At 51.3% G+C, this 13,260-nt stretch overlaps 1 protein-coding gene across 1 annotated transcript in view; it reads left to right on the forward strand.

Moving 5' to 3' along the window:
- The window catches only part of NPAS1 (neuronal PAS domain protein 1), a 59,776-nt gene that overhangs the window by 37,378 nt on the left and 9,138 nt on the right, over positions 1-13,260 (forward strand). The window contains exons 5-9 of the mRNA XM_056845950.1: positions 3,930-4,092; positions 9,159-9,271; positions 11,629-11,825; positions 12,136-12,242; positions 13,090-13,237. Of these exons, the coding sequence (XP_056701928.1) occupies positions 3,930-4,092; positions 9,159-9,271; positions 11,629-11,825; positions 12,136-12,242; positions 13,090-13,237 (728 nt within the window). The remainder of the gene's footprint in view (positions 1-3,929; positions 4,093-9,158; positions 9,272-11,628; positions 11,826-12,135; positions 12,243-13,089; positions 13,238-13,260) is intronic.

The following is a 13,260-nucleotide window of genomic DNA, read 5'->3' on the forward strand; positions in this document are numbered from 1 at the left end:
GTCCCAGGCGGTGCCGTTTAGGGCTTGGGTGCTTGTGAAGGGGGAGAGCCATGAGCTCCACCCCTACCCCCACCCCACACACACACACTGCTTCTGTGGCCCCCAAGCAGGGAGGAAAAGTCCACTCTCTTCCACCCATAAATAAGAACTGGAGGGGAGAATATCCACCCTGTCAGCGCTGCGGGGGCCCCCATTATGTAGAGTACAAAAGGTGTTTGGGGGGTAGAAAATGGCCTTATTTCCCCCTCCCTGCCTGCCTTTTATTTCTTTTGCTTGAGAGAAATAATTTAGTGCCAATTAATGATTTTGAGTCTAGCTTGTCCGTACCCCCCCCCTTTCCATTTCCCCTTGGACAGCTCTCCTTGCTTGCCTTTCCATTCCCCCACCCCCCCGCATCTGGCTGGGGTGTGGTGAAGGGGAAGGGACCGCTCCTCTTTTCAAGCGGATCCCCCCCCTCACTCCCCGAGGCCCCCATTGACAAACTGGGCCCCTTTCAACCTGTTCTCTGGCAAAGATTCCAGACCTGAAGCGAACTCCAGGCAAGGAGAAAAGAGCCTTTGATAAGGCATTAAATTGTGATGGAGGAGACCTTGCCTCGGGCCTTGGGAGGCGGGGCGGGGGAGCGCAGGTTGGGGGTCTGTGCATGCGAGGGGGGCGGGGAGGAAGGTGACTCTTCCCTCCCTGTATGCGCAGTTTCTGCCGGGCTGTCCAGCCCCGGTGCAGGCTGAACCCCACAGGTGCAGAGCCCTTGAGGCTCCCGGGGCCTCTTTTCATCCTGGCTCTCCTGGAAATCTCTCACCTGGGGGTCCCCGACATGGTGCCCGCCAGGTGCTTTTAGAAAGTGGGTGGGCCTTTGGCCCAGCAGGGCTTCTGATTGGCTGTGTAGATTAAAAGGCATCCTGTTAAGCAGAGCTGTGGGGAGGGGCTGTGGCATGCAGACGCTCCCAGGTTCAACCCCGGGCATCTCCAGTTAAAGGGACTAGGCAAGTAGGTGATGCAAAAGACCTCCGCCTGAGACTCCAGAGAGCCATGGAGAAAGGCTGTGGCTCAGTGCTAGAGCATCTGCTTGGCATGCAGAAGCTCCCAGGTTCAACCCCAGGCATGTCCAGTTAAAGGGACTAGGCAAGTAGGTGATGCGAAAGACCTCCGCCTGAGACTCCAGAGAGCCATGGAGAAAGGCTGTGGCTCAGTGCTAGAGCATCTGCTTGGCATGCAGAAGCTCCCAGGTTCAACCCCAGGCATCTCCAGTTAAAGGGACTAGGCAAGTAGGTGATGCGAAAGACCTCCGCCTGAGACTCCAGAGAGCCATGGAGAAAGGCTGTGGCTCAGTGCTAGAGCATCTGCTTGGCATGCAGAAGCTCCCAGGTTCAATCCCCTGCATCTCCAGTTAAAGGGACTAGGCAAGTAGGTGATGTGAAAGACCCCTGCCTGAGACCCTGGAGAGCCGCTGCCGGTCTGAGAAGGCAATACTGACTTTATGGACCAAGGGTCTGATTCAGTATAAGGCAGCTACATGTGTGTCCTGCCCAAAACATTGAAGGTATATTAGAGGTATATATAGCCTCCCTCCCTGACATTTTGTGGTTGGCTCCGCCTCCTGCAGCAGCCATTTTGTGACTGTGCCCACCGCCCTGTGTCACAATTCCAAAGGTGCCTTGCAGGCTCAAAAAGGTTGGGGACTCCCCTGCTCTAACCAGTACGCTAGCTTCTTTCTTAGGACAGACACCCCCGTCTCGTTCGCCTCCCCCCCATCTTCCTAATTTAGTTATTTACTTCATTTGTAGTATGCCTTTTTCACAAAAACTCCGGGTGGATTACATCATGAATAAACCACACCATAAAAAAGCAACGTCATACACACAAGCTATCATTAAAACTGGCTTGCAAAAATAGAAGGAATGCTGAAACGTCAGGAGAAGATGACAAATGGTGAGATAAAACAGGATTGCAGAATGGAAGAACATAAGAAAAGCCCTGCTGGATCAGACCAAGGCCCATCAAGTCCAGCAGTCTGTTCACACAGTGGCCAACCAGGTGCCTCTAGGAAGCCCCCAAACAAGACGACTGCAGCAGCATTGTCCTGCCTGTGTTCCACCGCACCCAAGATAATAGGCATGCTCCTCTAATCCTGGAGAGAATAGGTATGCATCATGACCAGTATCCATTTTAACTAGTAGCCATGAACACCCCTTTCCTCCATGAACCATGCAGTAGAAACAGTAGAATAATCAGAATGAACAATGTGATAAAGCTGGATATATTTTGTAGGGTAGAAAGAATATATATTGCAAGGGAAAAGGCCTAAAAATGTTCATGGATGCTAAAAGAGGGAACCTGACATTAAAAATGTCGGATCTGCCAGCCAGGAAGGAACCTAAACATTCTGCCTTCTACCCCGATCAGACCAGGGAGGCAGGGCGGAGGTATCCATACCCAGCAGTCCGTGCATTGGAGCGCCCTCGCCGCTGCCAGATATGGTGCTAGGTGCTGTACAGAATTTAGCACCAAGCCCGTTTTGAATGAGGATTGCTCCTTTAGAAGCACTTGGAACCTACAGGCAAGACCACAAACAGCTGTCTTTTGCATTCTCCCTCCACCCTTAAAAAAAATCCTTTCTGCACTCTTTCAAATTGGATGTAGCTGGCGCATCTTTAATGAGGACCGGCTCCTTTAAATGCACCTGACCCCCATGCACAAGGGAAAGCCGATACCTCTGCATTATTATTTATTGATCTTCCCCCTCTTCATTATGATGTGGGAAATGTTAACCTGAAGCTTTGACCTTTCGTATTCAAATCAGGCAATGCAGCTCTCCCCAGCCGTCTGCATGGTAATCAGGTGCCGCCGGGTCGGCAGGCGGGGTGGCGTGCGGGTCACGGCAGTGCGGGGGGGAGGGGCTGTTTTTCCGAGAAGAGGGTGGCATGGTGGGGTTCTTTAGAACGGCAGCTGCTGCCAGTGCACAGAGGGCATACTGTGGGTGGATGGCACATATGCACAGGCAACTCCAGTATTCTGGAACCTAGGAGAGACCCACAAAAGGCAGTCCAAATTGGGGCCCGCTTACACCAGAGGCAGGAAAATTGGGCTTCGGACTCTGGGTATTGGATAGCTTGAAAATGACACGGAACCGTCTTGTTTTGTTTCGATGCAAATAAATCCACGTTCTCAGACAAGAAGGAAAAAAAATGAATTCCGAGCATATAGCAGTGATTTCTATATTGATCCAAGCTTGGTGTTTCTATCCCAGCTTTCTGTTGCTAGGACACTCAAGGTGGGCAATATTTAACATTAGTTGACAATGTGTGTGTGTGTCTTTGCTTAATGCGGTGGTTTTAATTACTGTGTTGTCCCCTTTCGGACTGTTCGCAGAGGAGAACTGCAGCACAGAAACGCCACAAATAAATACGATCTGGGGGGGACTAAACGGCGTCAGAATTAAAACACAAACCCCAGCAGCAACAGTTGGAAGAAGGCAGCTAAGAGTGAGCGAGGCACATTTTGGACTGTAATTTTCTGACTTTCCAAATGTCTCTCTGCTCAAGCTGGCATGCTCTCTCCTGTTTTGGAATATTCCGTTTGCAGAAGTGGCTGTCTTGTATAGTTCTGTTAATCTCAGGAAGAGGCCGGGAAACTCCTTTCGGCCTCACAGGCTTTCCAGCAGAACTTCACAACCTCGAGGGTTAGAATCTTGCCACTTTTCTTGACAGACTAAATTCTGCAGCGTTGCAACATTCTGCGGCTCTTTTGCAGAATTGCCAGGCAGGCGCCGTTGGGGCTATACTTAGGGGAACCGGTATGTTGGGGAGTGAGTGATGTTTGAAATGAAATTTGGGGGGCTGGGAGGAAGGGGGGGCCCTAAGCGCGGGACGGCCCCGATTCGGAAAGCTTTTACCCGGCTACCTGTGCTGAGGATGCTCTTTACCTTCCAGGTGGAGCTTACTGGGAGCAGCATCTTTGATTACGTCCATCCAGGGGACCACCCGGAAGTTGCTGAACAGCTGGGGCTGAAGCCCCCCTCAGGCCCCTCTCCACAGAGTCGCCCCAAAGCTTCCCTGTTGGCTGCTGCTGGGCTACGAGAGGCCTCTGAATCGGGTATGGATACTTGGTAACTCAACGGCTCCCTGCATGGAGAGATTCCACCCTCTCCCCACAAGAACCCCTAGTATGAAGCTGCCCTCTTTGAGTTCTGATAGTGCTTGGCATGTATTTGTTTCAGCCATCCACATAACAGCCCTGCCAGGTAGGCCAGTGTTATTATCAGTGCTGCAGAAGACAAGCAAGAGCTGTGGCTCAGTGATAGAACTTCAGCTTGGCATGCAGAAATTCCCAGGTTGAATCTCCGGCATCTCCAGTTAAAGACGAAGAGTTGGTTTTTATATACCAGTTTTCTCTACCACTTAAGGGAGAATCAAACCAGTTTACAGTCACCTTCCCTTTCCCTCCCCACAACAGAAACCCTGTGAGGTAGGTGGGGTTGAGAGAGCTGTGACTAGCCCAAGGTCCTTCAGCTGGCTTCATGTGTAGGAGTGGGGAAATCAACCCAGTTCACCAGATTAGTGTCCGCTGCTCTTGTGGAGGGGTGGGGAATCAAACCAGATTCTCCAGATTAGAGTCCACTGCTCCAAACCTCCATCCTTACCCACTATACCACGTTGGCTCTCACATCACCTGCTTGCTTAGTCCCTTTGTGTTTGTGTTAAAGGGACTAAGCAAGCAGGTGATGTGAAAGACCTCTGCCTGAGACCCTGGAGAGTCACTGCCGGTCTGAGTATACAATACTGACTTTGATGGACCAAAGGTCTGATTCAGTATAAGGCAGCTTCATGTGTTCATGTGTTCCTTGATGAAGCCCCTTAATAGGTTTGTGGAAGAGGTGGGATTTGAACCGGAGACTTCTCGGCTTGTGCATTTCTCCACGGCCCCTGGGACCAAGTAGTGCCACAATCAGCGAGAAGGGGATATGTGGCTGGGGCTCAAAGATCCCTTGATGCCCATGCCCGTTGCAGAGGTAAAAGGGGTTGGGTCATCCCTGCATCCAAGCAGCAAAGCTTTTCCTTCTCCTAGTTTGCTTTAAAAAAAAATTAAAATTTGTGCAGTTGTGCATTAGAGTTAAAAAAGCAGACCAGGGGTGGGTAACGGAGAAGGGGAGGTTTTTCCTTGCCAGGCTTCCAGCAGTGGGGGTGAGGCCCATGCAGCTGTTACACAGGGGGAATCCCAAGAACCATCTGGTTGAAGATAGAGGGTGGGGGGTGAGTCTGGCCCCTAGGTAGGTAAAGGTAGTCCCCCTGTGCAAGCGCACCAGGTCATTCCTGACCCATGGGGTGACGTCACATCCCCACGTTTACTAGGCAGACTTTTGTTTACGGGGTGGTTTGCCAGTGCCTCCCCCAGTCACCTACACTTTACCCCCCGCAAGCTGGGTACTCATTTTACCGGCCTCGGAAGGATGGAAGGCTGACTCAAGGATGGAAGGCTTGAGCCGGCTGCTTGAGCCGGGAGTCTGGTCCCTACCCCACATATAAAAACTGATTTGTGGACATTTAAGCTTCCTTATCTCACCAGATCTCAGAAGCTAAGCAGGATCGACCCTGGCAGGTATTTGGATGGGCGACCTCCAAGGAATACCAGGGTCGTGACACGGAGGCAGGCAATGGCAGACCACCTCTGAACGCCTCTTGCCTTGAAAACCGCACAAGGGGTCTCCATAAGTCAGTTGTGACTTGACTCAAAAAAGAAGAAGCTTTCTTAGGAGGAGCTGTCCTCATCACTAAGGTCATTGTCAGCCACTCCTCCTAACCTGGGTAGTAAGTAGCATTTTGCCAGCTCACTGGACTGCACGTGCCTTGGAAAACCCCCAGAAGTTGGCACAACATCATTAACGCTCACCACATCCCAGGTCTTAACCAGTATATGGGAGGTGAACAGGGGAAACAGTCAGTTTGGAAGCAGTGTTTCCTGGAGTCTCCAGAAAACCTGATGGAGTGAAGGACATCAAGATGGCCGGCGCGGAATGATCTTCTCTCTCCTTTCCCCATTCTCTGCCTCCCTCACAGAAACACATCACTCCTTGCGGGTGCTTCCGGAATCATTCCTAATGTGTGCAAAAAAGATGGGCCCACAGCTGAAAAAAGAGCCCCGTGGTGCAGAGTGGTAAGCTGCAGTACTGCAGTCCAAGCTCTGCTCACGACCTGAGTTCGATCCCGACGGAAGTTGGTTTCAGATAGCCGGCTCGAGGTCAACTCATCCTCCCATCCTTCCGAGGTCGGTAAAATGAGTACCCAGCTTGCTGGGGGTAAAGGGAAGACGACTGGGGAAGGCACTGGCAAACCACCCCGCAAACATAGTCTGCCTAGTAAACGTCAGGATGTGACGTCACCCCATGGGTCAGGAATGACCCGGTGCTTGCACAGGGGACCTTTACCTTTACAGCTGAAAAGCTCTATCTTTCTTCCCTCTCCATTTTCGCTTCCTCTGTTGCTTTCTCCAGTTTTTTCCCCTATTAGTCAGGGCTGCTTGAAAGTCAAGCATTAGCTTCTTCTCTCCTCTGCTGTACCGGAGTGCATGGAGTCCCCTCCCCAGGACCCTGGCCACTGACCGGCCCTCCCCTCCTTAACGCAAATGCACATTTTTCATCCAAAGCCAGATGACCCAATTAATTTTTAAAACAACCTGTCTGTTATCCTAGCGCCAAATTCTATTTTTTCCTGATGGGTAACAGATAAACAAGGACAGAAGTAAGTGTGATAATTGGGAGCCTTTCCCGAATTCCCTTTCTCAGGGCTTGGAAGAGAATCCAGGCATCTTGGATCGCTACATCTCTCCTCCCTCTTGCATTTATATACACACAGACAGACATGGACATCTCCCTTCCAAGAGCTACAAATTGGGCATCTCTGCCACCATCCTTGGTGAGAAAAGCAACATTGAAATGCTAATCCAGAAATATTCTTTTCTGGGCTGGTAGCTCCCAAGCCGTTCCCAAGCTGAAGATGGAGTCCGTCCCTCCCCTGCTGCCCTGTTCCAAAGTGGGTGCGCCAGCAGCCAATGCAGCATCAAACTTTGGGGTCTGCTAATCTAGGCCTTCGTGGCCCCAGTCCTCTCTTCCCCATTCCTCCGGCTGCTCTTTCCACCTCCTTCCCCGATTCCTTGCTTCGTGGCGCCCTCCTGCTCTCTGGGTCGGTGGTTCTCTTTCTCTCCACCCTTCCCTAATGGTGCTGGGGCTGCTGACTCTTGAGTTCACGGAGGCCTTGGGCTGCCACCTGTAGTTCCAGCCCACCCATAGCGCAAGGAGCCGCCCCCTGTGGCAACCCACTGCCCCCTGTTGTGTGGGTTTGCCAACTCTGGGTTGGGAAATTTCTGGAGACTTGGGGGTGGAGCCTGGTGAGGATGAGGTTTGAGGAGGGTGGACCTCAGCTGCCAAGCAGCCCACCCTCCACAGCAGCCATTTTCTCCAGGGGAACTGATCTCTGGAGTCTGGAGATCAGCTGTAATTCCGGGAGATCACCAGGCCCGACCTGGAGGTTGGCAACCCTAGTTTGTCTGGGGCTATCAGTAGCTGTCTGCATTGTAACATGTCTTTAAAAAGGAGGATCCCTGCCTGCATATAGCCTGGCTTTGGTAATAGGGGGCAACAGCAGAGGAATGGGGGACAAGCCACGTTTACAAGGAAAACACCTGAGCAAATGCAGGCAGTTGGGTGCCCCGTCCTCTAATCAAAGCCCTCCGTCCTTTGCACACTTCCTTGAACAAAATCCGCACAGCAAATTTCCAAGGGATGGCAGAGGACTGGGCTAGGAGATTTGGTTAGCTTGTCCCGTCCCCCCCCCACGGCAGATGCCTCCACCGACTGTCCGGCTATCCTCCCCCCTCCCCATGACAGCCTGCAAGAACAAAGGGCACGGAGCAAGAGGAGTGAAAGGGAATCGTGAGTCGCCTGCCCGCCCGCTTGATATTCGCCGGCTTGGCTTTTATCTGGGGAAACTAGTGAAAGATTTATACCGAGCTGGAGAGTAAAAGAGAATAGCAGATCAGCGTTGTGCTCCCAGCGTTTCCTCCCAAGAACAGAAGCAGAGTCCTGCTGGATCAGACCGAGGGGTCCTTCTCGTCCAACGCGTCGGATCCAAACTGGAGCCGAGTGGAAGCTTCCAGGAATCCTGCAAGCAAAGCACCGGTGAGGGCAGCTGATGCCCTCCCCTGTTCTCTGTCCCCGGTGTAACTCAGAGGTACATTGCCTCTGAACATGGAGGTTCTGTCTGCTATCACAACTAATGGCCCTTGATGGATGTCTTCTCCAGGAGAGAGTCTACACTTTTTAAAGAAAAAGTCAGGGTTCCACTGTACGATGCTCTTTAAGCTCCCCCTTGTCAACCACTAGCTGGAATGGTCCTCTGTTACTGCTGGGGCAGACGAGTCCAGCATTTCCACTGAGGTGTCCACCGTGGTCCCCAAGATCCTTTGTTGGATCAACTGCCACCAGTTCAGGCCCTGTCCGTGTGCCAGGGACATCGCCGCCAATTCCTGCTTTTCTTTGGTTCGTTTTGAGTTTTACATACCTCCTCACCCTGCGCTTCCTCAATTTCCCAGCCCTTTGGGCTGTTCTGTTTTTAAAAACCCTTTTTTCATAACTTGGCACCTGTCATCTGCCAAATGAGCAACCACAGCTTGCATCCTGGAAAGCTTATGCTGGAATAAAGGTTTCCGGTGTGACAAGACTCCTGTTTATTGTAAGCGAAGCTAAGATTGTGGCCATGCACTGGGTCACAATGGAGAGACACTGTTTACGGATATGCTGCCCGATTGTGACTTGAGTCTTGGGGATGGGGGCTGCATGCATCGAGCCCCTTTCCTCCAGCCGAAGGAGCCGTCCCCGATTCAAGGCCCTCTTTAAAGCACCTCCGTGAATACAGTGGATCCAACCCAGGGTTTGTTTGGGGGGCACAGGGTTGCCTGTGTTGCTGAAGGTCTGATCTTCTGGGGATCTCTTGTCAGTTCCATGCTGGGCGGGGTAACAAAATAAACAAATCAGAATTATTAGCCAGGCGGGAGTTGGCTCAGCTGCTGAGGAACGCAACTGGGTCTTTATAAAATGCACTGTATGAGTGAGTGGGGCAGTATTCGGGAAGTCCAATGCTTGTGCTGGCCTCTTCTTCCCCTCTTAGATCCCGCTGGTCCCCCTGCAGCAGAGGCTGATGCCTTGGAGCGCTCCTTCTTCATCCGCCTAAAATCCACCCTGACCAAGAGGGGGCTTCACGTGAAGACTTCCGGCTACAAGGTAGTGACAACCCCCCACACATGGTGGCCTTCCCGCTGACGCCTTTCTGCCCCCCACCCAGAAGTTCCGGTATAGTCTGCAGAAGCACGCAGGGCGCATCAGCCTGAGAATTTCAGTTTCCATTTTTTTTAAAATAAAGTTTCTAGTTCTCCTGGCTGTAAAGATTGGCATGATGTACCCCACCTTTTAAAGCCTGCAGGCACCTGTGGCACAGCACATCACACAGGCACATCCACAGAATGGCTGCCACAGGAGGCGGAGCCAGCCACAAAATGGCTGCTGCTCACCTTCAGTCACACAGTGAAGATCCTTTATCTGTGGTGGCAGCTGATGCCAAAGCAATGTTTTTAAAAATCTGCACAAACAATCAAATCTCCAGCAGCCAATCAGAAGCCTTGCTGGGCAAAAACCCAACCAGGCCCAGCCCACTATCTCAAAACACTTGGTGGTGCCAGGAAAGGTATCTTGTGGGGCACCATGGTGCCCAGTGGCACCAGGTTGGGGACCCCTGGTGTAGGCAAAAGTCTGGTGAAATGGTGGATGCCAGAAAGGGAGTCGGGATGTGGGAGACTCACGAGGCTTCTCCCCAGTGTCTAGCAGGTGCTGCGTAAATTATGCCAAATGATAAGGCAGAATAAATGATGCAAGAAGCAGAATCCTGCTATCCTTGATGCAGAATGCAGGGTTCGGTGGGGATCCCTTTTAGTAATGCATACGATACAAGCCTCGGTTATGAGGCAAGGGATATCCTTACTCGAGACTTGGAGGGATGTGGATTTTTTTTGTTAAATGAATGGATTCCTGCTGCCAGCGGGTGCTGAGCGTTGATTAACTCAGGAAGGTTGTTCTGCATATGTGGGCATGCCGTGGGTACACACGTATTAGGCTGCAGCGCTTCCTCTGTTGCCTTAGCTGATCAACCATCTTAAATCAGCTGACAAAGTAAGCGGAAGGTTTTGATAAATAACATGCATTGCTTTTAGTGCCAATGCATGTTAAAAGAGGACTTCTCCTTCTCTCCCAAAGAGGCTGGGAATGCCCCTTCTAAGATATGCCCCATTACAAAATAAAATCTTCCACAACTTTAATGTTAGTGAATTCATTAAAACATAAAAAGCATAGTTCAATTGTGGAACTCCCTGCCTCAGGATGTGGTGATGGCTGCCAACTTGGAAGGCTTTAAGAGGGGAGTGGACATGTTCATGGAGGAGAGGGCTATCCATGGCTACTAGTAAAAATGGATGCTAGTCATGGTGGATACCTGTTCTCTCCAGGATCAGAGATGCCTATTATGTTAGGTGCTGTGGAACACAGGCAGGACAATGCTGCTGCAGCCGTCTTGTTTGTGGGCTTCCTAGAGGCACCTGGTTAGCCACTGTATTAACAGACTGCTGGACTTGATGGACCTTGGTCTTATCCAGCATGGCCTTTCTTATGTTGTTATATCTTAAATCAGATGATGGCTGTAATGCAGGGATCCCCAACCTTTGTGAGCCTGCGGGCACCTTTGGAATTCTGACACAGGGTGGTAAGAGAGAGAGAATTCATTTATTTGTTTAGCCATAGGCCGTTACAAAATATCCTTACATATGTACAAAAAGCTTAAAAAGGGATAAAATTGCATCAATATCATTGCCTGGATAAAAACTATTTCATACAGAATCGCTATTAAAACAAATATTGCACTCATTTGCTTTCCTATACAAAAAAATTCTTAATAGCTTCAAGAGCTCTAATCTTCCTGGCCGCAATAGCAAATTGAGACATTCTGAAGGTGACATGTGAATCAGAGTCAGAGAGTAAAAAAAAAAACAATTTATCAATTTCAGAACAAAAATTTATACCACAGGGTGGTGGGCGCAGCTATGAAATGGCCGCTGCAGGAGCCAGAGTCATCTTCAGAATGTCAGGGAGTGGGGTTACGCATAACTCTAATAGTAAATCTTCAACATCTTCAGGCAGTAGCTCTGTTTAACAGGGTGCCTTTTAAAATGAGCATATTTAAAAGTCTTTTCTTGTTTAGACATGGCTTACCTTTGGTCGCATTTTTAAAAAAAAGTCTGCACAGCCAGTCAGATCGCCAGTGGCCAATCAGAAGCTCTGCTAGGCAAAAGCCCCAGCTGGCCCTGCCTTCTAAAAGCACTTGGCAGGTGCTGGGAAATGTGTGGGAGGGTGCCACGGTGCCTGCTGGCACCACACTGGGGACCCCTGCTCTAATGGATACATCTACTTGTGGATATACAAGACAGGGAGAAAAGCTTAAACCCCTCAGTCTTTCCTGCTAGAGTGAAGCCCGCCCAGTCGCTCACTTTGGGGGACTGAGACCCACAGCAGCTCTCTCCCCCCCCTTCCCGCAGGTGATTCACGTGACGGGCCGCCTGCGCCCCCGCCTGCCCTCCTTCTCCCACACCCACACAGTGCTGGGCCGGGTGATGGGCATGGTGGCCCTGGCTCACACCCTCCCACCTTCCACACTCAGCGAGATTCGCATCGAGTGCCACATGTTTGTCTTCCGGGTCAACATGGACTTGCAGATTGTGTACTGCGAGAGCAGGTGAGTGGTGGGACTGGGGGTGGGGGGGCAGTGGTCTGGCTGTCTGGCTCGGGGAAGCGTCTCGCTGGCTGGAAGCATTGCGGTGCTTGAGATGGAAAGCGTTAGTGGCACTAGCATCACACGCACACTGCATGTATGCACAGTCCGTTCCGTAGTTCTCCTGCACCGCGCACCGTTGATCTGTGTCCGAGACCGCTTGCATCCATGGGTGTGGGTCAGCATTCTGCAGAGTGTAGCAACGCCCCTCTCTTGGGGTTTCGTGCTGCTTCTGCTGTCTCCGTCTGCAACCTTCCCTGCCTCCTTTCCCCAGGATCAGCGATTACATGGACTTGTGCCCCTCGGAGCTGGTCGGCAAAAGCTGCTACCGATTCATTCATGGCGAGGACGTGGAGGGCATCCGGCAAAGCCACTTGGACCGTAGGTCACCCTTGGGTGGGGGCTACTAATAGAGCCAGCGTGGTGTAGTGGTTAAGAGCAATGGTTTGGAGCAGTGGACTCTAATCTGGAGAACCGGGTTTGATTCCCCACTCCTCTTCCACATGAGTGGCGGAGGCTAATCTGGTGAACTGGGTTGGTTTCCCCAATCCTACACGTGAAGCCAGCTGGGTGACGTTGGGCTAGTCACACTCTCTTAGCCCCACCTACCTCACAGGGTGTCTGTTTTAGGGAGGGGAAGGGAAGGGAAGGTGATTGTAAGCCGGTTTGATTTTTCCTAAAGTGGTAGAGAAAGTCGGCATATAAAAAACCAACTCTTCTTCTCCTTCTTCTTCCAGCACAACACTTGGCATTTGGTAATGCTTTTTAGTGCCTGTAGCCAGTGTGGTATAGGGAATAGAGTGACAGAGTAGAACCCTGGGTGACCCGGGTTCGAATCCCCACCTCTACCACAGAAGCCTGTCACAGTCCCAAAGCCTGGCCTACCTCATAGGGTTGTTGTTGTGAGAAAATGGAGGAGGGGGGAGAGATGTTCGAAACAACATTCTATCCCAACAGGGAAGAAAAGTGGGATTTAAATAAATGCAAATGCAACCCGCAGGATCACCTCTGTTTTTATCTTTGTATGTGAATAATTTTTTTAAGGAGGTAGGGGAGATGTAGCCCCTCTCCCGTGAGTGTCTTTGCCGCCCAAAGCCCTGAGGAAAGTTTTGCTGCTTGGTTTGGCTGATGGCCCGTGCAGGCCTGGAGCAAGGGGGGTAGAGATTTGGGATCCTTGCAGACAGTCCTGGTAATCCTTGCTGTCCCTTCTTCCCGCCCCCCTCTCCAGTGTTAAACAAAGGCCAGGTGGTGACCCGCTATTACCGCTGGCTGCAGAAGACCGGGGGCTTCGTGTGGGTCCAGTCCTGTGCCACCATCTCAGTCAACGTCAAGAACCCGAGTGAGAAGAACATGGTCTGGGTGAACTACATCCTGAGGTAAGTCCTTCGTACAAAGATCA

Source organism: Euleptes europaea, chromosome 3 (genome assembly GCF_029931775.1).
Source record: "Euleptes europaea isolate rEulEur1 chromosome 3, rEulEur1.hap1, whole genome shotgun sequence".
Taxonomy (NCBI): Eukaryota; Metazoa; Chordata; class Lepidosauria; order Squamata; family Sphaerodactylidae; genus Euleptes; species Euleptes europaea.